We start from the raw sequence: 24,787 nt of genomic DNA, 5'->3' as shown, positions 1-24,787 counted from the left end.
TAATCCCGCATATAAACAGAACCAAAGACAAAAACCACATGATTATCTCAATAGATGCAGAAAAGGCCTTTGACAAAATTCAACAACCCTTCATGCTAAAAACTCTCAATAAATTAGATATTGATGGGACGTATCTCAAAATCATAAGAGCTATCTATGACAAACCCACAGCCAATATCATACTGAACGAGCAAAAACTGGAAGCATTCCCTTTGAAATCTGGCACAAGACAGGGATGCCCTCTCTCACCACTCCTCTTCAACATATTGCTGGAAGTTCTGGCCAGAGCAATCAGGAAGGAGAAGGAAATAAAGGGTATTCAATTAGGAAAAGAGGAAGTCAAATTGTCCCTGTTTGCAGATGACATGATTGTATATCTAGAAAACCCCATTGTCTCAGCCCAAAATCTCCTTAAGCTGATTAGCACCTTCAGCAAAGTCTCAGGATACAAAATCAATGTACAAAAATCACAAGCATTCTTGTACACCAATCACAGACAAACAGAGAGCCAAATCATGAGTGAACTCCCATTCACAATTGCTTCAAAGAGAATAAAATACCTAGGAATCCAACTTACAAGGGATGGGAAGGACCTCTTCAAGCAGAACTACAAACCACTGCTCAATGAAATAAAAGAGGATACAAACAAATGGAAGAACATTCCATGCTCATGGGTTGGAAGAATCAATATTGTGAAAATGGCCATACTGCCCAAGGTAATTTATAGATTCAATGCCATCCCCATCAAGCTACCAATGACTTTCTCCACAGAATTGGAAAAAACTACTTTAAAGTTCATATGGGACCAAAAAAGAGCCCGCATCGCCAAGTCAATCCTAAGCCAAAAGAACAAAGCTGGAGGCATCATGCTACCTGACTTCAAACTTTACTACAAGGCTACAGTAACCAAAACAGCATGGTACTGGTACCACAACAGAGACATAGATGAATGGAACAGAACAGAGTCCTCAGAAATGATGCCGCATATCTACCACTATCTGATCTTTGACAAACCTGACAAAAACAAGAAATGGGGAAAGGATTCCCTATTTAATAAATGGTGCTGGGAAAACTGGCTAGCCATATGTAGAAAGCTGAAACTGGATCCCTTCCTTACACCTTATACAAAAATTAATTCAAGATGGATTAAAGACTTAAATGTTAGACCTAAAACCATTAAAATCCTACAAGAAAACCTAGGCAATACCATTCAGGACATAGGCGTGGGCAAGGAATTCATGTCTAAAACACCAAAAGCAATGGCAACAAAAGCCAAAATTGACAAATGGGATCTAATTAAACTAAAGAGCTTCTGCACAGCAAAAGAAACTACCATCAGAGTGAACAGGCAACCTACAGAATGGGAGAAACGTTTTGCAACCTACTCATCTGACAAAGGGCTCATATCCAGAATCTACAATGAACTCCAACAAATTTACAAGAAAAAAACAACCCCATCAAAAAGTGGGCAAAGGACATGAACAGACACTTCTCAAAAGAAGACATTTATGCAGCCAAAAAACACATGAAAACATGCTCATCATCACTGGCCATCAGAGAAATGCAAATCAAAACCACAGTGAGATACCATCTCACACCAGTTAGAATGGCCATCATTAAAAAGTCAGGAAACAACAGGTGCTGGAGAGGATGTGGAGAAATAGGATCAGTTTTACACTGTTGGTGGGACTGTAAACTAGTTCAACCATTGTGGAAGTCAGTGTGGCGATTCCTCAGGGATCTAGAACTAGAAATACCATTTGACCCAGCCATCCCATTACTGGGTATATACCCAAAGAACTATAAATCATGCTGCTATAAAGACACATGCACACGTATGTTTATTGCGGCACTATTCACAATAGCAAAGAGTTGGAACCAACCCAAATGTCCAACAACGATAGACTGGATTAAGAAAGTGTGGCACATACACACCATGGAATACTATGCAGCCATAAAAAATGATGAGTTCATGTCCTTTGTAGGGACATGGATGAAACTGGAAAACATCATTCTCAGTAAACTATCGCAAGGACAAAAAACCAAACACTGCATGTTCTCACTCACAGGTGGGAATTGAACGATGAGAACTCATGGACACAGGAAGGGGAACATCACACTCCGGGGACTGTTGTGGGGTGGGGGGATGGGTGAGGGACAGCATTAGGAGATATACCTAATGCTAAATGACGAATTAATGGGTGCAGCAAAACAACATGGCACATGGATACATATGTAACAAACCTGCACATTGTGCACATGTACCCTAAAACCTAAGGTATAATAATAAAAATTAAAAAATTAAAAAAAAAGAAAGGCTGAGGTGGGAGGATTGTTTGAGACCAGTAGTTCAAGACCATAGCAAGACCTTATCTCTACTAAAAATAAAAAAAAATTAGTAAGGCATGGTGGCATATGCCTGTTGTCCCAGCTACTTGGGAAGCTGAGATGGAAGGATCACTTGAGCTCAGAAATTCAAGATTGCATTGAGCTGTGATCATGCCACTGCACTCCAGCCTGGGCAACACAGCAAGATCCTGTCTCAAAAAAAGTCCCCCAGAACAAAAAAGCTACAGTAGTCTTATATTGTATAATTCGCTACAGCCAGCATGAAGTTACTATTGGAGAATAGTCTGAATGAACACTATCTATTTATAAGAAATATAAATATGATGCCGTAAATATGTAGTCACTGCCTATTATGTACTAATAGTTTTGAAACAGAGTAGTTGTCATATCTAATTTATTACACAGAATCTACAGTGCATATTCTGTTTAAATAGATGTCAGGCCCTGCTTTGACTATTTGTTAATATAAAAGATCTGTGTTTACATTTTACATTATTATTTGCTAGGGAAATAGGGTAACATTGCATATTTTCTCATTTAGACATCTCAGCTTTTAGACAATGCTTTCTCTAGACTGGTTCTTCATTTGTTTCTTTTAATCTGGGGTTCTCAGTAGTTTTTTAATATTTATTCCAAACCATTTAAATGTTGAAGTAGTAGATAAATGAGTAATGGTACCTGAAGGTAAATTGGAATATATTGACCATGATTACTTTATGCATTGAAATTAAATTTTACTCTGTAGTGAAATATGATAAATGCTGCATGTAGATTTTAATCTGTAGATACACATGTGTGAGCAGATAATCATGCACTTGTCTAAGAGGATATAAAACATTTTAGACTTATGGATTGTATTTGCAAAAAAGAAAAGCATATTAACTAAAGACTTAAAAACTCCTTTATTTCTGGCTTGCTAGACCTGGAGAAATAAAGACCCCATCACACCGATTTCCTTGTTTGTTTGCCTGCTTTTCTCTGTCCAAGGTTTATTTCAGAGTATTAGCTTTGATTTGCCTGTGTTTGCTTTCCCTTCTTTTGTTCGTTTGCTTAGTTTTCTATGGACTTGCAAATAATTCATTTCCCAAATCTATCTCAATAGTCTCCCTTCAATATCAGCCTGCCCTGTGTGTTGACGCTCCATTGCCTAACTCTCTGCCTTTCTGTTTCTTAACATACTCCCTCATTTTGGTTGATTAAATCTTCCAGTGGATTTTTGAGAAATAATCCAAGAGAAATACATTTTTTTAAAATCTTTCATGTTTGAAAATGCCTTTATTCTATGTTTACATTTTATTAGTGGTTTAGTTTGAAATAGAATTCTAGATTGGAAGCCATTATTTCTCAGAAAGTTTGAGCTGTTACTCTGCTCTGAAAGCCTAAACCTTTTTGATTTCTAATCTGTTGTTTGTGACATCTTTTACCTCTTGTTCTCTAGAATTCTGTTTTCTCCAATGTTTGACAATTTCAAGATAATGTGTCATGTTTTAAATCTGTTATCAACCATTACACTGGGCATTTGGCAGGCTTTGTCACTGTAGAAACTCATACTTCTTGGTTCTAAAATATCTTTCCGAATAATTTAATATTTTATTCCATTCCTTTTCCTAAAAGCCCTGTTATTTAAATGTTATCTTTTCTAAACTGGTAGTCTATAGTTTATAGTTATATTCATCTACATGTATGTATATAAACATACATGTATATTCTATATACATTCTATATATTCTATATACATGTATGTATACACATATTTTTTTTCTTTTTTTCTCTCTTAGTCTTCATTTTATAGCTGTACCTACCCTTTGTATCTCATCCCAGTTTTATGTTTTTAAATATTATCTATAAGTTAATTCCCAAACTCAAATCAAGCTAATTCCAGCTCAGGTATTTCTCTTTAATCCCCAAATTCAACAGCCTATTTTATCATCTTCGCTTACAAATTTACTATATCCTAACCTTGAACTCCTGATTCTTGCTCCCCAAACTTGTTTCTGCTGTCTTCTTTCTCCACTATATTAATAACAGCCCGCACTGACAGTTGTTTAGACCAAATCCTTGAGATTATTTTTAATTTTTTTCTTTCATTCAAACCCCATATTCAATTGCCCCAAAATGGTTTCAGCTTCAGGTTGCATACATAATCTAACCACTTCTCACCACTTCAATGACCAAACTTTAAGCCATGCCATCTCTTTCCCAGAGTATTGCTATAGCACAGAATGGCTCAACCAGGATGATTTTGTCTCCCAGGGGACATTGGCAAAATATGCAAATATTTTTGGTTTTCACAACTGAAGGGTCTCACCCGACCCCACCCGCTTCCTTGCACCACACACACGCTAAACCCACCCCTTGACACACACAAGAAAAAATTATTTGGACCAACTGTTCATAAATATTAAGCTTGGAAACCCAGTAATAGCTTCAAAAGTATTTGTCCTAATTCTTTGTTTCCCTTCTAGAAGCTACAATGTTCCTATTAAAATATAGGCAAGATTTTAGCACTCTAAGGATTGAAATCTTCTAATGGTTCTTCCGTTCAGTTTTGCTCCTTTTGTTCAGCATTCGTACTGATGTATAATTTGGAATAAGGTAAGGGTGCAATACTAATTAAATGGTTTTCAATAGATGATTGAATAAACAATTAGTGTATTTCTATGTTAGGAATCTCTACTTCTGTCCAAAATTATACTTATTTCTTTCTCTAACTGACATCAATTATCATACTCTTCAAGCTATTATCTAAAAACCTACTGATAAATGGCCTAAATATTTTTACCAACACACTTAATCTATTATGAAACATTAATAATAATGGAGAATAATCTGTCTTAACTAGTTGAAGTAAGCTTATCACACCAACCTCCCACTGATGTTCACCACAAATATTGTTAAAATATTTTAAAATGAACAAAAACAGTTATTTCAAGGAATTGTGACAACAGCCAAGGTGTTTGCAACATGAGGTGCAGAAGCCTGGAGGAAACAAAAGCACAGAGAGGTGAGCCCCACATTCCCTGCTGTTTTTCTTCTCAGAAATTTGCCAATCCTAAGCAGTATAAATCAGGAATGAACAAACTAAACAGAAAGTAGAAAACATCTCAGCAGAAATTTTGGTAGACTTACAGTGAAAGGGAGACACAAATAGAGGTTCAGAATAAACCAAATAGAATGAGGTCTGCTAAGCAGCTCAACCTTGAGTCAGGACATCCGAAGGACCATGTCCTAGTAAGAAACAAAACAAAACAAAATAAAATTGACCAGGACTTAAAATGGCTAAGATCCAGACTCAATTCATATCAGTTTTGGACCAGCTTCTGGCTATTTTTCTAATTGCATGCTTGAAAAAGTAAATCTTCCCGGTACAAATATAACACTATAAAATCACTGACATTTTTGATCCACAATGTCTAGCATTCAATAAAATGTTACTAGGAATAACTGGAGCTATGACCAAATGACCAAAACTCAGAGAAAAAAACAGACAACAGTAACAGGTCACAGTGATAGAAATATTGAAGTTCTCAGACAAGGGCTTTAAAATAATTTTGATTAGTATCTTAAAAAATAGATGAGAAGATGGAGAATTTCAGAAAGGAAATGGCATCTGTTAAAACTCCAATGGAAGGTCTAGAACTGACAATTGCAAGTGCTAACATTAAGAGCACAATACGTTGATTTAACACAAGAATAGATATAGCAGAAAGAGGATTGGTAAAGGGGAGGATGTGTGATTAGAAAATATCTAACCTGCAACATGGAGAGAGAATAAAATGGGAAAGACAGAAAGTATCATAAGGAAAATATGGAATATAGTGAATAACTTTTAACATACATAAAATTGTTGTTCCAAAAAGAGCAGAGAGGAGAGAAAGAAAATTAGGCATGAGCAATATTTGAAGAAATATTTGCCAGATATTTTTTAAAAACTGAAAATAAGTATCCAATTCAAGAAAGTATGTGAGTCCCAATTCAGACAAATGCAAAGGAAAGCCTAGCTAAGCACACAGTAGCAAAACTAAAGGAAAAAAAATTACATAAAAAAGATAAATTAAGTCAAAAAAACAAGACTAGCAGTTGATATAACAAAGAAAAAAGGAACCCAGAAGAAAATGAAATGACATTTTTAATGCGCTAAAGACAATACCAATAAGAATTCTATCCCTATTTTAAAATCCCCCCAAATAAAGACAAAATAAAGATGCTTTCAAACAAACAAAACCTGAGAGAATCTCCATCACTTAAAAAATAAAAATTTCATATATTTAAGGTGTACAACACCTTAAATGTTTGATCTACTTATGTGTAATAAAATGGTTACTATACTAAGCAAATTAACTTACGCATTTCCTCACATAGCTGCCTCTTTTGCGTGTGTCTCTGCGATGAGAACACCTGAAGTCTAAACTCTTGGAAAGTTCTCAGTATACAATACAATATTTATGACACAGTATACAGATATATATATATACAGATAACTGCATCATTGTGCTGTATATTCTATCTCTAGACTTATTTATTCTATATAACAATAACTTTGTACCTTTTGACCAGCATCTTCCCATTTTCCTCACTTTTCTGCTCTGAGTGACCAGCATTCTAGTATCTATTTCTATGTGTTTGACTTTTTTTGATGCCACCTGTAAGTTAGATCATACAGGATTTTTCTTTCTGTGCCTGGCTTACTTCACCTAGCATAGTTCTTCCAGATTCATCTGTGTTGTTGTTGCAAATGGTAGTATCTCCTTCTTTTATAGAGCTGAATAATATCCCACTGTGTATACATATCACAATTTCTTTATCCATTCATCTATTGATGGACACTAGGTGATCTCCAAATCCTAACTATCATGAATACTGCTGCAATGAACATGTGAGTGCAGATATTCCTCTGACTATTGATTTTATTTTCTTTGGATATATATCCACTAGAGGGATTGCTGGGTTGTATGGTATCTCTGTTTTTAATTTTAGGGAAACCTCCATACTGTTTTCCATAATAGCTGTACCAATAAATATTCCCACCAACAGTATGTAAGAGTTCCCTTTTTCCACACCCTAGATAACAGTTATCTCTTGTCTTTTTGACAATAGCCATCCTAACAGTTGTGATGTGACATCTCATCATGGTTTAGATTTGCATTTGCCTGATGATTAATGATGTTGAGCACATTTTCACATACCTGTTGGCTATTTGTATGTCTTCTTTGGAAAACTGTCTATTTAATTAAGTTTCTTCAGTTAGAAGGAAAACCATGTATATAGAGGAAGTAATAAAGAGCAATGGAAAGGACTAATATCTTAATATGTAGCATAATTTGAGATTCTGAGGAATTCATTAGAAAAAAGACCAATTTTTAAAAGTATTTATTTCTAGACATCACAAGTTAACTAGTGAGAGAAAATATGAGAATTTTGTCACCTGTTTCAAGTGCTATTTATATACTAGTTTACTTTATATTGATTTCTTAGCAACATTTTCTATAAAATCATAGATAAATAAAGGAAGAGCCCCATGTTTATACAGAAGGAAGAGTTTGATAATTTTTCTTATACTTTTGTCTATCCTTTGAGAGGAGTTTATAACTTCAGAAACACCTTAGCAGTTATTATTCTGAAAAGTGACATTGATAAGGGTTTCAACTGAGTTGAAGGAAAACAAAACAAAACAAACAAACAAAATAGTATTTCCTGTATGGTCCGGAAAGACGAATTATACATTTAACTGCCATCCCCTTGCTTCTAAAAATGTAGTTAGAGATCATGAAATGTAAGAGTGTATTTATTTGGCCATTGATATAGAGAAACAGTCCCATTTTTAAGTGTTTAAAGAAATCACAATAAATGATCCTGACATAAGTTTTGATGTAATTAGTCTTCATGTCTGCTGGGGTCCACATAACTAACATGCATTCTGGAAACATCATTGGCTATTATGAAATGTGAATTTGAGTAAGGCTATTCATCAAAAGTGTCACATCATATATTTTATTATTCTTCTTAAGAATAGGACTGCTAGATGAAGCTGTTTTAATATAATAACTTTTACCTCACTGACAGAGATTGAAAATGGTAAGTATTAAAATTCTGTGATTTTACAAACTCTTCATGAATGAATGTCACTTGTATTAGGGCAGTCTTCAAAAAGTGGCTAGTTCTTATGATTTCAGAAAGTGAATGAGAAAAGTTCCTCCCTATTCTGTATGTAAATATTCACTCTCCCCCAACGTGTTCTTCCTTTTATTATTGAAAATTACAAGCACACACAGAAGTAGAGGTGATAGTATAAGAAACTCTCATGTATATATCACTCAAAGTCAATAGAACGCAACTCTTATCAATCTTGTTTAATCTATACACTAACCTACCTCCACAACTCCAATTATCTGGAAGCAAATCCCAAACCTCAATAATTTCATCCACAAATATATCAGAATGTATGTTTAAAAGATTAGGGAATCTTCTTTTTAATATAACATAAAACCAGTTTTCTTATCATAACAAATTATTATTTCTAAATTTTAGAATTCAAATTTCCATAATAGTCTCATAAATATGTAAGCATATATGTGTATGCATGTTACATAGAAACACATATATTTTATATGTGAATATATATACATATTTATGTTGTGTTTAATCCTCTTCAGTCATGAAAGCAACATTTCCAGACATTGTTTCTCAGAAGTCCTTATATACCGAGATATATTTCCATTTCTATGTACGAACACTGTATGTATCAAGAAATGTTACATGGATTAAAAATATTCCATACTCTACCAAATGTAGGAAACCTTGAATTAAATAAAATTTTAAAAATAAATAACCTTACTTTTAATGACAAAAACTGCAATTACTTTTGCACCAATCCAATAAATAAGAATTCCTTTCATCTAGGAATTGTCACAGCTTTTAATAAGTTAAAATGTTTAAGAAATGATAAGAGTGGAGATAATATACAGAATTAATTACAGTTAACCTTGGGACTCCATCTTTCTTTCTTGAAGTATTACTAACCAGGAACACTTACTAGATATAAATTTTTCCTAAATCCACAGTATTAGAGAATTTTGGACAATATATTTTATATTTGAATGTTTCTTAAATAGAAATTTCAGGTTCAAGTTTTAGAAACTAAGGGAACATTTGTCAAAGCATGGTCTCTGGACTAACTATATCAAAATAGAGTGGAGAAGCCTGATAAAAGGACATATTCAAGGTCTAGACATACTGAATCAGTATTTCTGGTGCAAGCTGAGGAATTCACATTTTGAACAAATGCTCAGGAAATTCTTACACATGTTAAACTTTTAAAACCACTAGATCAGACTTCCTACAAATGGCTAAGGAATATGCAAGAGGAATAGAATTACATGAAATGAAAGCGAATAAGTAACCCTTTGTTTTGTTTGAAAAGACTTAAAGAATCTCAAATTTTTACAAACGATAGAGTCTCGCATAGTCAATTTTCCTCCTTTCTAATTTGTTATATTTCAGGCCCTAAAGATCTCACTGATCCATAAATACCAAGAAGTGTTTCAGTGTCAATGAGCCTCAAGTAACTGCAGCTACTCTACTGGTACACACGCACTCTTAGGAAATGAGTAGAATATAGGATCTGAGTGGTTTGAAGAAATCTCTCAGATGCTTGAGTTTCTTAAGAATTTAAGGTGTATTTGATGAAAGAATTAATGGACTAAAGCCCCTGTTCTTCCCACAAAGTAGTATGAACAGTTTTGTATATTTCAACTGCACAAGCACCACTCTCCCAGTCCCTGCAAGTGTGATTTTTGTCTCTGTGGGGTATTTGTGTTAGTGCTGGGGCTGAGGCTGCACATGGTTGTAGAATGAACTCTTTGAGAGAGCAATCAGTGGCCTCATGGCTATTAGACAGCCACCTGCCCAGGATGAGGACAGGTCTGCCTGTGGTGTGTGGAGAGGATACAGCAGTTAAAAGTGTTCTTGTCCAAGCACCTCTTCACCCACACAGGAGGCTACTCCCAGGAGGAACTATGCATCCCCTTCTTCTGGATAATAAGCCTCCTTATGTAGAGCTACTTCTTTTTAAATACTGTCCATTTTTCACACTGCAGATAATGGCATGTCATCATATCATTCCTCTGCTTCACACTTCCATTTTTTTAACTTTATCAGCAAAAAATGCATTTCTAAAATTTTTAATTGATGAATAATTTTATGTATTTATGGGATATAATGTGATATTTTGATATATGTTTACATTGTGTAATGATTAAATCAAGTTAACACAGCCATCACTTCACATCCTATCATCTTTTTGTGATGAGAACAATTACAATCCTCACTGGGTAATTTTGAAATAAGTATTACATTAACTATAGTCACCATGCTGTGCCATAGGTCTCTAAAACTTATTCCTCCCATCTGAAACTTAGTACCCTGTGAACAACATCTCCCCATTCCCCATCTCTCTCTCCCACCAGCCTCTGATAACCACCATGCTACTCTCTACTATGCTACTCTCTACTTCTACATAAGAATATATTTCTTAGCATGACATCCAGAGCTGGTTTCATGAACATACAATCCAGTCACACAGAGCCCTGTGCTGAGGAAGTCCCCATGTTTGAAATATTCTGCTGTGAGTGTCTTTAAATTCTTAATCATTTTACCTCTCAATTTGAAATTGAGAGGTAAAATGATTAAGAATTTATTTGTAATCTGTGTGTAATCTGTGTGCTGTCGCATATGGGAAGCAGCAGCAGCAGCAGCTCATGCACACACAGGTTCAGGCCTAAGGACCCAGCAGTCAGCATGCATGCATAGCAGTTGGTGTGGTGTGCAGGTGTGCACATGCATGCCTGGGTAGTCATAGTCCTGGAGTCCTGAGGGCATGGGCACATCAGAACCTGGGCCTCTTAAAGGGATGGAGATGATAGTGGTAGCAGCCATAGAAACAGCAGCGGATGGCAGCAAAGGCTGCAGGAGGTGACTTCAAAAGTAGTTAACAGGAGGATCTAAGGTGGGAGGCCAGCTTGCCCATACATCCCCGGAGGCTGTCTCTGTGGCATTTGCAAAAATATTAACTCTCCAGCCTGAGCACCAGGATAGAAATTGTAGTGCTCAGGCAATAAACTTTTTCAATAAATTATTGCAAAAGGAAGGCATACACATGGACATTGCAATAAAATCCACAGGCTTAGAAATAGAAATTAAAGATTATTCCAGTCAATTATAAGAACATTATTTTTATATGAAGCTTTGGGGAAACCAATAATTGATGAGTTTTGCTTTGTAATTGAAGATACAAAAATGGAATGGAAAAACAGGCATTTTGAATTATATGAAAATCCTGAAGTCCCTTTCAATTTCTTATACAACCTCCACAAGTTACAGTGTATGTCAGAGGAAACATTAAGATTCCATTGCATACATTTATATTTAAAATTAAATTCAGGCTCTCATAAAACAGATTTGTATAAAGAGTTAAATCTTTTCAGAAAAATATTGGTGAGGAGAATCATCAACTCTAGATGTTTTAACATTTATATTTCAGTGTAATTCATCAGAAACTTATGAATGTTGCTACAGTCTATAAAACAGTCTTAATGGTTTCATAAAAGTTGCATCAGAAGAAAGATACTTTGCAAAATAAAAACTTATCAAAAAGTATTTGTGATTTTGCATTTGCCAGGAGTGACTGATGTCACTGAAATTATATCAATTGAAAATGAAGTCGCTAAAAATATAAATTCTGTTGATCTAGTAAACAATTGACCAGAAAAGTAAATGAGAAAATTATATAATCAATCAATATATAACCTTAATAAAGTACTATTTATTATATCGTATAAAATAATGACACTAAAATCATGTATTTTGTAATTTGTAAGTGTATGTCATCACTCATCTATGAGTCATATCCTGATTTTATTGTATAAGTAATAAATTATTTTAAAGCGAAAAGCTTTGTATTTAGTACCTTTAATGACACTTTTTCCTCTTTTTCAAAAAAGACACCCCACACTTTCATTTTGCACTTGCACCCACAAATTATGTAGCTGACCTTAATGACATTTGTGGCTTATATCTTGAGCATGGCTATCATCCAGCTACATCTTCTTCACTTTCACTCCTCTGTTACTCTTTGTTTAATCCTATCATTTTCAGCAACATGGTTAAACTGAATCTATCACAGTTCTTTTTCACATAGTTCCTCTGTGAATGCTCTTGTTTGCACAGGAAATCTAGTCTCCTCTCTCTACCTGCTACCTTTACCCAGCTCATTACTACTTGCCTTTTACTTCTCAGCTAAAACAGTTCTTTCTCAATGAACTGATCCCCTCAGGATATGCCAAACGTTTCGAAAAAGTCACTTCTAGTATATGGTGCTTATCACACATTATTGTAGAGTAATTAATATGATTTGATTCACGCTAGCTTCCTTTTATAGACTTTCATCTCTGTGAAGCAACACTCCTTATCTTTTTGATTTGCTGCAGGGTTTTTTTTTTTTTTTTTCTCCTCATTTTCTTCACCATCTTGACTCCGGTACTTAGCAGAGGATTGGACATACATTACATGCTCAATAAATATTAGTTACAAATGAGTTAACTAGTGAAAAACGTAACCATTATAAGTGATGAAATAAACATTTCTTATTCATAAAGCTTTAGTCATTATTACTGTACAACAATGAGCTATGTAAATAGGGAATAATTTGTCTAACTTTGCCACTATGTGGTGTCATAAATGGAAGGACTTGCTGTCATTTTTAATGTCTGAAAATTACTTTAATTGCATGATCTAAAACTTTAAATCTGGGCAGTTTTGCTCTGTCAACACATCCAATTAGCCAGCTTATCCTCCTATAAATGTAAATAAGACATTTGTGATTTTTTTTCAGAGCAACTACAAAAGGAAAATATTTTCTCTAGTTCTAAAAAATTTTCTTGGATCCCTGGATATCTTTTGCACTTATTTTGGTTGCAAATCTATGGAGAAACCTTGGAATTAAGAATGGGCATAGTCCACAAAACCATTCTTTAAATTTCTCCTTAGACATAATTAGAATATAAAGTGCATGCATCTGGTTAGGTGTGGTGGTGAACGCCTGTAATCTCAGCACTTGGGAGGCCAAGTCCGGTGGATCACTTGACGTCAGGAGTTTGAGACCACCTGGCCAACATGGTGAAACTCTGTCTCTGCAAAAACACAAAAATTTACCTGGCATGGTAGTGCATGCCTGTGATCCCAGCTACTCAGGAGGCTGAGGCAGGAGAATCTCTTGAATGTGGGAGGCGGAGGTTGCAATGAGCTAAGATGGCATCACTGCACTCTAGCCTGGGTGACAGAGCGAGACTCCATCTCAAAAATAATAATAACAAAAATTAAAAATAAAAAGTACATACATCTAATATAAATATGGAAAATATTTTAAGTAATAAAAAATGAAGTCATATCTGATATAGAATGAGTTTGATTTTCTCCATTATATTCACATTCAGAACTATAGAATGTGTTTTTATTTTTCCAAGGCTCTTTTGTCAATATGTATCTTAAAACCCCAAATTATTACTTCCTACTTTCTACTTCTAAATATTTATGAATGTAGAAAACAATTAAAAATGTTTAAATGGTCAAATAATAATTAACCATTCTATTGGTAAAATGCAGTTACACATTAATCAATGTGAACATATAAATACAATCTCAATGTTAGTTTGGTTTCTTGAGCAGAATGAAGAAGCTAGAAGAAAGTGAAGCTTTTAGTCCATTTCTTAGAGAGCTAAACTTTATCTTATAAATGACCCATAGAGAAATAGATTCTCCAGGGTCATTTCACTATTTTTAAACTTCTTCATATACAATGTTATTTTTTGTTTTTTTTTTTTTTACAATAACTTGCCTAAAACCTTTATTCTTAAATGTATATCTTTCAAAACATTTTATTCTTGGTAAGATGGTACATATGTAAATACAAATGTTTGTCCAGGGCCCCTCCATGGATATTGAGTTGCTCTTTGATGAATTCTCAACTTTCTGGAATCAGAACTTTATTATAAACAAAGTAGTCGTAACGATCTACATTGTGAGTCTCTTTTAATCTGAACAAATATAAGACTCTCAAGTACAACTGGCACACCCTGGGATTGTCCTTTGAAATTTTGTTCAGTGAAATGCTAGGTCTTGTAAAACAACAATTGACATAGAGAACAACATTTCTAGAGGGAAGGTTTTTATGATGGATGCATAATTTTAACACTGGAAAATCTGAATTATAAAAGGGAAAACTTCCGTCTTCCCTATTCATGTTGCATCTTTAACAAAAAGAAAATTATATCAGAGCTATGTCAAAGACAGAATAAATACGTTGCATTCACCCTCTTAAATATAAACGTATGACTAAATCTCTATAGAAACTATGGTGGTCATAATCTTAGAAACATGGTTTGTCTCATAGTATATGAAGTTAACAGAGAGTATTTAGAGCTGTTACCAGTGTGTCAATTGTAATGTTATGACTAAATGTTAGAATAAAATATAACAAAAACAATGCAGTGCATTCTGTATATATGGAATGCCATTTTTTTGAGGTCTACACTTTTCCGTAAACTATTTTCATATAAGGTGTGAATATAACTATATTTTAAATTTTAGTATAAGTAATAAGCTACAATAATAAATACAAGACCTTTAAAAACAGGCAAAGGAATATTTCCTACTGGACATTGTAGAACTCCAGGTTGCATTTATATAATTGCAAATGAATGAAAAAGTATTCAGAAATATGTATTTTATAACCATAGGCTAGCATTTCATAAGCTTTAAAAAAATAATTTTTTTTCTCAACAGAGAGAACTGTCATTACCGTCCCACCTTCCAAAATGGATGTTACAGTTGGCGAGAGTATAGTGCTACCATGCCAGGCGTCCCATGACCCCTCCATTGACGTGGTGTTTGTATGGTTTTTCAATGGAGACGTCATAGACTTAAAAAAAGGAGTAGCTCATTTTGAAAGGATTGGAGGAGTAAGTTACTGAAATTGTTAAGTGCTTAATAAAATGAATCAAGTCTTTTACATGAATCACCATTTTTCATAATTACTCTCTCCATCTTTATTTGCATGGATAATCACTGACTATTTTTGAAGCTACATTTGTTTTTGTTTTGGTTTATTTTGTTTTGTGTCTTCCATAGAAATACTTGTTTTCTAGATGTAATTATAATAAGGGGGATAATAAAAGGGTTTAGATACAAGAAATGACAATGATACTAGTATATCTTTTAATTTCAGAGTTGTTTTATGTGTAGTATTTATCCAGCTGTAACAATAAAGTAGGACTTGTTATATGGGCTTACATTTTTATCCATTTCTCCATTTCTGTCTGCAGGAATCTGTTGGGGATTTGATGATAAGGAATATTCAGTTAAATCATTCAGGAAAATATCTCTGCACAGTACAAACAACCCTAGAAAGTTTATCTGCAGTAGCCGATATCATTGTTAGAGGTAAGCATAAATGGTGAAAAAGTGATCACATTGTTTATTCACAGTCACAATGTTCATATCTAAATTGTAGACCTCTGAGAAACCACATCATGTTATGGAAGTGAGATATAATCAGATAGATTTTTTATTTTTTAAACCCCAGGACTCCATGGTATGGGTAGTGTGAATACAGACATGGAACTGTGTGAATACAGACATGGAACTGTGTGAATACAGACATGGAACTGTGTGAATACAGACATGGTATGGGAAGTGTGAATACAGACATGGAACTGTGTGAATACAGACATGGTATGGGGAATGAGTGTGAATAGAATACAGACATGGAACTGTGTGAATACAGACATGGGATACATGGTGTGAATACAGACATGGAACTGTGTGAATACAGACATGGAACTATGTGAATAACATGATGTGTGAATAAGACATGGAACTATGTGAGAACTGTGAATACAGACGGAACTGTGATAGACTGGTATGTGTGAATACAGACATGGAACTGTGTGAATACAGACATGGTAATGTGAAAAGAATGGAAAGTGTGAATACAGACATGGAACTGTGTGAATACAGACACGGAACTGTGTGAATACAGACATGGTATGGGGAGTGTGAATACAGACATGGAACTGTATAGGATTTGACTATAATGAACAGTCACGCTTGGCAAGCAGTGTCAGTACCTAAAACTTAGACATACCTTCTGTTTATAATAAATCATTCTTGTCAATCCAGAGTCAAATCCACATGCTCCTGTAGTTCTTCATATTAGCTGCATTTACTTGAATTAGATTTTATGAGGAATTAGAGATGGTGGTTCTCAATCTTTGAGTATAGGTTGATATGCAGTCATCCTATGCCTGATATTTTCTAATCTCCAGAGGAAGCACTACTACATTAATGTCATTCAGCATGTAAAGGGAATTAATAGAACTTTATCTCTAATAATGTGCTATAAATACATTATGGTCAATATTTTACTTTCTAAGCACAACAGGTAAAAATAAACCATCCTTGTGCCAAATTAATGAATGTAAGTATCTCCAATGTAGTCATGATAAAACATTTTTTTCAAGGTCCACCAGGTCCTCCTGAGGATGTGAAAGTGGAAGACATTTCCAGTACTACTTCTCAACTAAGCTGGAGAGCAGGCCCAGATAATAACAGTCCCATTCAAATATTTGCTATTCAGACTCGGACACCATTTTCTGTGGGTTGGCAGGCTGTTGCTACAGGTGAGTGACAAAAGTGTTTTGGGTTACTTTAAAAATAATATTTTAGTCCAGTAATTTTAATAAAAGCTATTACATTTTAAATTAATAATTATATAATTTTGTATAATTATTTGTTTCTGAGTAGTCCCAACCTAGGTGCCTTAGTGTCTCATTCCTTTCAGTTCCAGAAATTCTCAATGGTAAGACATACAGTGCAACAGTGGTTGGTTTGAGTCCTTGGGTGGAATATGAATTTCGCGTCGTTGCCGGCAACAGCATTGGGATTGGAGAACCAAGTAAACCATCAGAATTGTTAAGAACCAAAGCATCAGGTAAAGAATCAATGTGTTCTAAAAATGTGGAAGATTTCATATGATACAGTTCTTAAAAGAAAACAAGTATTTTTATGGGTCTTATAATACTTTTGGCTCAAAATTGTTTGGCAGTAAACGAGTGGCTCTCATTTTTTTTTATTTTTACGTACACAAGGCAAGGTGTATTTTCTCCAAATAGTAGGTTCAATAAGAGATGATTACCTTTAAGCCAACATGTCAGAATCAGAATTCTTAAGAAACTGCGTTTGCATTGCATCTATTTTCTAGTCAAAATTCAATAGAGGAAGTGGAGCCAAGATGGCCAAATAGGAACAGCTCCAGTCTACAGCTCTCAGCCTGAGCAACACAGAAGACAGGTGATTTCTGCATTTCTGTTTGAGGTACCAGTTTCATCTCACTAGAGAGTGCCAAACAGTGGGTGCAGGACAGTCGGTGAAGCGCACTGTGCGTGAGCCGAAGCAGGGCGAGGCATTGCCTCACTTGGGAAGCGCAAGGGGTCAGGGAGTTCCCTTTCCTAGTCAAAGAAAGAGGTAACAGACGGCATCTGGAATATCGGGTCAGTCCCACCCTAAGACTGCGCTTTTCCAACAGGCCTGGAAAACGGCACACTAGGAGATTGTGTCCCGCACCTGGCTCGGAGGGTCCTATGCTCACGGAGTCTCCCTGATTCCTAGCACAGCAGTCTGAGATCAAGCTGCAAGGCGGCAGCGAGGCTGGGGGAGGGGCGCCCGCCATTGCCCAGGCTTGCTTAGGTAAACAAATCAGCCAGGAAGCTCGAACTGGGTGGAGCCCACCACAGCTCAAGGAGGCCTGCCTACCTCTGTAGGCTCCACCTCTGGAGGCAGGGCACAGACAAACAAAAAGTCAGCAGGAACCTCCACAGACTTAAATGTCCCTGTCTGACTGACAGCTTTGAAGAGAGTAGTGGTTCTCCCAGCACGCAGCTGGAGATCTGAGAATGGACAGACTGCCTCCTAAAGTGGGTCCCTCACCCCTGAGCAGCCTAACTGGGAGGCACCCCCCCAGTAGGGACAGACTGACACCTCACTCGGCTGGGTACTCCTCTGAGACAAAACTTCCAGAGGAACTATCAGACAGCTGAATTTGTGGTCTCATGAAAATCCGCTGTTCTGCAGCCACCGCTGCTGACACCCAGCCAAACAGGGTCTGGAGTGGACTTCTAGTAAACTCCAACAGACCTGCAGCTGAGGGTCCTGTATGGTAGAAGGAAAACTAACAAACAGAAAGGACATCCACACGAAAAACCCATCTGCACATCACCATCATCAAAGACCAAAAGTAGATAAAACCACAAAGATGGGGAAAAAACAGAGCAGAAAAACTGGAAACTCTAAAAAGCAGAGCACCTCTCCTCCTCCAAAGGAACGCAGTTCCTCACCAGCAATGGAACAAAGTTGGATGGAGGATGACTTTGACGAGTTGAGAGAAGAAGGCTTCAGACGATCAAACTACTCTGAGCTATGAGAGGAAATTCAAAACAATAGCAAAGAAGTTTAAAACTTTGAAAAAAAATTAGAAGAATGGATAACTAGAATAACCAATGGAGAGAAGGGCTTAAAGGAGCTGATGGAGCTGAAAGCCAAGTTTCGAGAACTACATGAAGCTTGCAGAAGCCTCAGTAGCAGATGCGATCAACTGGAAGAAAGGGTGTCGCTGATGGAAGATGAAATGAATGACATGAAGTGAGAAGGGAAGTTTAGAGAAAAAAGAATAAAAAGAAATGAACAAAGCCTCCAAGAAATTTGGGACTATGTGAAAAGACCAAACCTACGTCTGATTGGTGTACCTGAAAATGACGGGGAGAATGGAACCAAGTTGGAAAACACGCTGCAAGATATTATCCAGGAGAACTTCCCCAATCTAGCAAGGCAGGCCAACATTCAGATTCAGGAAATACAGAGAACGCCACAAAGATACTCCTTGAGAAGAGCAACTCCAAGACACCTAATTGTCAGATTCACCAAAGTTGAAATGAAGGAAAAAATGTTAAGGGCAGCCAGAGAGAAAGGTCGGGTTACCCACAAAGGGAAGCCCATCAGACTAACAGCTGATCTCTCAGCAGAAACTCTACATGCCAGAAGAGAGTGGGGGCCGATATTCAACATTCTTAAAGAAAAGAATTTTCAACCCAGAACTTCATATCCAGCCAAACTAAGCTTCATAAGTGAAGGAGAAATAAAATACTTTACAGACAAGCAAATGCTGAGTGATTTTGTCACCACCAGGCCTGCCCTAAAAGAGATCCTGAAGGAAGCACTAAACATGGAAAGGAACAACTGGTACCAGCCACTGCAAAAACATGCCAAATTGTAAAGACCATCGAGGCTAGGAAGAAACTGCATCAACTAACAAGCAAAATAACCAACTAACATCATAAGGACAGGATCAGATTCACACATAACAATAATAACTTTAAACGTAAATGGGCTAAATGCTCCAATTAAAAGACACAGACTGGAAAACTGGATAAGGAGTCAGGACCCATCAGTGTGCTGTATTCAGGAAACCCATCCCACGTGCAGAGACACACATAGACTCAAAATAAAGGGATGGAGGAAGATCTATCAAGCAAATGGAAAACAAAAAAAGGCAGGGGTTGCAATCCTAGTCTCTGATAAAATAGACTTTAAACCAACAAAGATCAAAAGAGACAAAGAAGGCCATTACATAATGGTAAAGGGATCAATTCAACAAGAAGAGCTAACTATCCTAAATATATATGCACCCAACACAGGAGCACCCAGATTCATAAAGCAAGTCCTGAGTGACCTACAAAGGGACTTAAACTCCCACACAATAATAATGGGAGATTTTAACACCCCACTGTCAACATTAGACAGATCAACGAGACAGAAAGTTAACAAGGATATCCAGGAATTGAACTCAGCTCTGCACAAAGTGGACCTAATAGACATCTACAGAACTCTCAACCGCAAATCAACAGAATATACATTTTTTTTCAGCACCACACCACACCTATTCCAAAATTGACCACATAGTTGGAAGTAAAGCTCTCCTCAGCAAATGTAAAAGAACAGAAATTATAACAAATGGTCTCTCAGACCACAGTGCAATCACACTAGAACTCAGGATTAAGAAACTCACTCAAAACTGCTCAACTACATGGAAACAGAGCAACCTGCTCCTGAATGACTATTGGGTACGTAATGAATTGAAGGCAGAAATAAAGATGTTCTTTGAAACCAACGAGAACAAAGACACAACATACCAGAATCTCTGGGACACGTTCAAAGCAGTGTGTAGAGGGAAATTTATAGCACTAAATGCCCATAAGAGAAAGCAGGAAAAATCCAAAATTGACACCCTAACATCACAATTGAAAGAACTAGAAAAGCAAGAGCAAACACGTTCAAAAGCTAGCAGAAGGCTAGAAATAACTAAAATCAGAGCAGAACTGAAGGAAATAAGACATAAAAAACCCTTCAAAAAATTAATGAATCCAGGAGCTGGTTTTTTGAAAAGATCAACAAAATTGATAGACCATTAGCAAGACTAATAAAGAAGAAAAGAGAGAAGAATCAAATAGATGCAATAAAAAATGAAAAAGGGGATATCAACACCAATCCCACAGAAATACAATCTACCATCAGAGAATACTACAAACACCTCTATGCAAATAAACTAGAAAATCTAGAAGAAATGGATAAATTCCTCGACCAATACACCCTCCCAAGACTAAACCAGGAAGAAATTGAATCTCTGAATAGACCAATAACAGGCTCTGAAATTGTGGCAATAATCAATAGCTTACCAACCAAAAGAGTCCAGGACGTGACAGATTCACAGCCGAATTCTACCAGAGGTACAAGGAGGAACTGGTACCATTCCTTCTGAAACTATTCCGATCGAAGGAAAAAGAGGGAATCCTCTCTAACACATTCTATGAAGCCAGCATCGTCCTGATACCAAAGCCTGGCAGAGACATAACCAAAAAAGAGAATTTCAGACCAATATCCTTGATGAACATTGATGCAAAAATCCTCAATAAAATACTGGCAAACCAAATCCAGCAGCACATCAAAAAGCTTATCCACCATGATCAAGTGTGCTTCATCCCTGGGATGCAAGGCTGGTTCAACATACGCAAATCAATAAATGTAATCCAGCATATAAACAGAACCAAAGACAAAAACCACATGATTATCTCAATAGATGCAGAAAAGGCCTTTGACAAAATTCAACAATGCTTCATGCTAAAAACTCTCAATAAATTAGGTATTGATGGGACGTATCTCAAAATAATAAGAGCTATCTATGACAAACCCACAACCAATATCATACTGAATGGGCAAAAACTGGAAGAATTCCCTTTGAAAATGGGCACAAGACAGGGATGCCCTCTCTCACCACTCCTATTCAACATAGTGCTGGAAGTTCTGGCCAGAGCAATCAGGCAGGAGAAGGAAATAAAGGGTATTCAATTAGGAAAAGAGGAAGTCAAATTGTCCCTGTTTGCAGATGACATGATTGTATATCCCGAAAACCGCATCATCTCAGCCCAAAATCTCCTTAAGCTGATTAGCAACTTCAGCAAAGTCTCAGGATACAAAATCAATGTACAAAAATCACAAGCATTCTTGTACACCAATCACAGACAGAGAGCCAAATCATGAGTGAACTCCCATTCACAATTGCTTCAGAGAGAATAAAATCGTTAGGAATCCAACTCACAAGGGATGTGAAGGACCTCTTCAAGGAGAACTACAAACCACTGCTCAATGAAATAAAAGAGGATACAAACAAATGGAAGAACATTCCATGCTCATGGTTGGAGGAATCAATATCATGAAAATGGCCATACTGCCCAAGGTAATTTACAGATTCAATGCCATCCCCATCAAGCTACCAATGACTTTCTTCACAGAATTGGAAAAAACTACTTTAAAAAAACTACTTTTGGTTCATACGGAACCAAAAAAGAGCCCGCATTGCCAAGTCAATCCTAAGCCAAAAGAACAAAGCTGGAGGCATCATGCTACCTGACTTTAAACTATACTACAAGGCTACAGTAACCAAAACAGCATGGTACTGGTACCACAACAGAGACATAGATCAATGGAACAGAACAGAGCCCTCAGAAATGATGCCGCATATCTACAACTATCTGATCTTTGACAAGCCTGACAAAAACAAGAAATGGGGAAAGGATTCCCTATTTAATAAATGGTGCTGGGAAAACTGGCTAGCCATGTGTAGAAAGCTGAAACTGCATCCCTTCCTTACACCTTATACAAAAATCAATTCAAGATGGATTAAAGACTTAAATGTTAGACCTAAAACCATTAAAATCCTACAAGAAAACCTAGGCAATACCATTCAGGACATAGGCGTGGGCAAGGACTTCATGTCTAAAACACCAAAAGCAATGGCAACAAAAGCCAAAATTGACAAATGGGATCTAATTAAACTAAAGAGCTTCTGCACAGCAAAAGAAACTACCATCAGAGTGAACAGGCAACCTACAGAATGGGAGAAAATTTTGCAACCTACTCATCTGACAAAGGGCTAATATCCAGAATCTACAATGAACTCAAACAAATTTACAAGAAAAAAACAAACAACCCCATCAAAAAGTGGGCAAAGGACATGAACAGACACTTCTCAAAAGAAGACATTTATGCAGCCAAAAAACACATGAAGAAATGCTCATCATCACTGGCCATCAGAGAAATGCAAATCAAAACCACAGTGAGATACCATCTCACACCAGTTAGAATGGCCATCATTAAAAAGTCAGGAAACAACAGGTGCTGGAGAGGATGTGGAGAAATAGGAACACTTTTACACTGTTGGTGGGACTGTAAACTAGTTCAACCATTGTGGAAGTCAGTGTGGCGATTCCTCAGGGATCTAGAACTAGAAATACCATTTGACCCAGCCATCCCATTACTGGGTATATACCCAAAGGACTATAAATCATGCTGCTATAAAGACACATGCAGACATATGTTTATTGCGGCACTATTCACAATAGCAAAGACTTGGAACCAACCCAAATGTCCAACAATGATAGAGTGGATTAAGAAAATGTGGCACATATACACCATGGAATACTATGCAGCCATAAAAAATGATGAGTTCGTGTCCTTTGTAGGGACATGGATGAAACTGGAAAACATCATTCTCAGTAAACTATCACAAGGACAAAAAACCAAACACCGCATGTTCTCACTCATAGGTGGGAATTGAACAATGAGAACTCATGGACACAGGAAGGGGAACGTCACACTCCGGGGACTGTTGTGGGGTTGGGGGAGGGGTGAGGGACAGCATTAGGAGATATACCTAATGCTAAATGACGAGTTAATGGGTGCAGGAAATCAACATGGCACATGGATACATATGTAACAAACCTGTACATTGTGCACATGTACCCTAAAGCCTAAAGTATAATAATAAAAAAAAAGAAAAAAAAATTCAATAGAGAATCTGTAGATTTGTATATGCAAATGAGTTACTGCTTGTTTCATTAAAATGTTGTAGCCAGGAATTAATTGAGACTCTGTTGGTGCAGTCAGCCATATATTTTCATCTATTTCTCAACTCTGAACTAGTTGTAGCTTCACTGAGCAATAGTATAAATTTTTTTCCATGCAAATGAGGTAAATCCTAAACTCATTCAACAGGGGCACTAATTGAGCATTAACTGGTTCACCGAAGAGCAGAACACAAGAACCTGCCTCAGATACCATGCCTTCTTAAGCTCTTTTCAATGGATCTTCTTCGTTCCACTCAAACTTTTACATCCAGGGTGACATTTAATCTGCTAGCTGTATATAGCCCACAAAGTTCACATTCTTATTCGATCACATAAACAAAGGATCACTTGTCCTGGCTGGCTTAATTTAGCAAACACAAATTACCTTATTAAAGTGTGCACAATTTTCAGACGTCAATAAATCAATCCTTAAACTAAAGGTAATGTTACATGTTTATCATAGAATTGGGTCTAGAAAAAAGGACATACTTGACAGTGATATCATCCAATTAAATCACGCTAGAAGCTTACAGCTGAGAGGAAATCCCTTCGTTTTACAGAAGAGGAAAATGAACACCAGGATATTAGCTGGTTGTTTGTGACAGAGCTAGGATATTGAATCCAAACCTCCTGATATTTATACCCAGCATTCTCCATAAAAGAGGATCTTAACGTAGGTGAGCAATAGATTAGCCAAAGAAAGTGTGTAAATATAGAAATTCCCGGGCCCTCCTATATACCCCCTGGATCAGAATCTTCAGGTGTTGCCCATGACTCTGGATATGAGCTTTAGTTTCCGGTTGTTTGTTTACAGTTGATTTATATTTTGGTAGCTTTGGACAGGGTTGACAGAAACTCTTACATTTTCATAG

General features: G+C 36.4%; 1 protein-coding gene across 3 annotated transcripts in view; it reads left to right on the top strand.

Moving 5' to 3' along the window:
- The window catches only part of CNTN6 (contactin 6), a 338,762-nt gene that overhangs the window by 285,697 nt on the left and 28,278 nt on the right, over positions 1-24,787 (top strand). For all 3 annotated transcript variants that reach the window (XM_030802180.1, XM_030802181.1, XM_030802182.1), the window contains 4 exons: positions 15,187-15,362; positions 15,726-15,843; positions 16,923-17,081; positions 17,243-17,392. In XM_030802180.1, coding sequence (XP_030658040.1) covers positions 15,187-15,362; positions 15,726-15,843; positions 16,923-17,081; positions 17,243-17,392 — 603 coding nt within the window. The remainder of the gene's footprint in view (positions 1-15,186; positions 15,363-15,725; positions 15,844-16,922; positions 17,082-17,242; positions 17,393-24,787) is intronic.

This window comes from Nomascus leucogenys, chromosome 21 (genome assembly GCF_006542625.1).
Source record: "Nomascus leucogenys isolate Asia chromosome 21, Asia_NLE_v1, whole genome shotgun sequence".
Taxonomy (NCBI): Eukaryota; Metazoa; Chordata; class Mammalia; order Primates; family Hylobatidae; genus Nomascus; species Nomascus leucogenys.
Note: the sequence above shows the minus strand (reverse complement) of the source record. Positions and strands in the feature narration are given on the sequence as shown.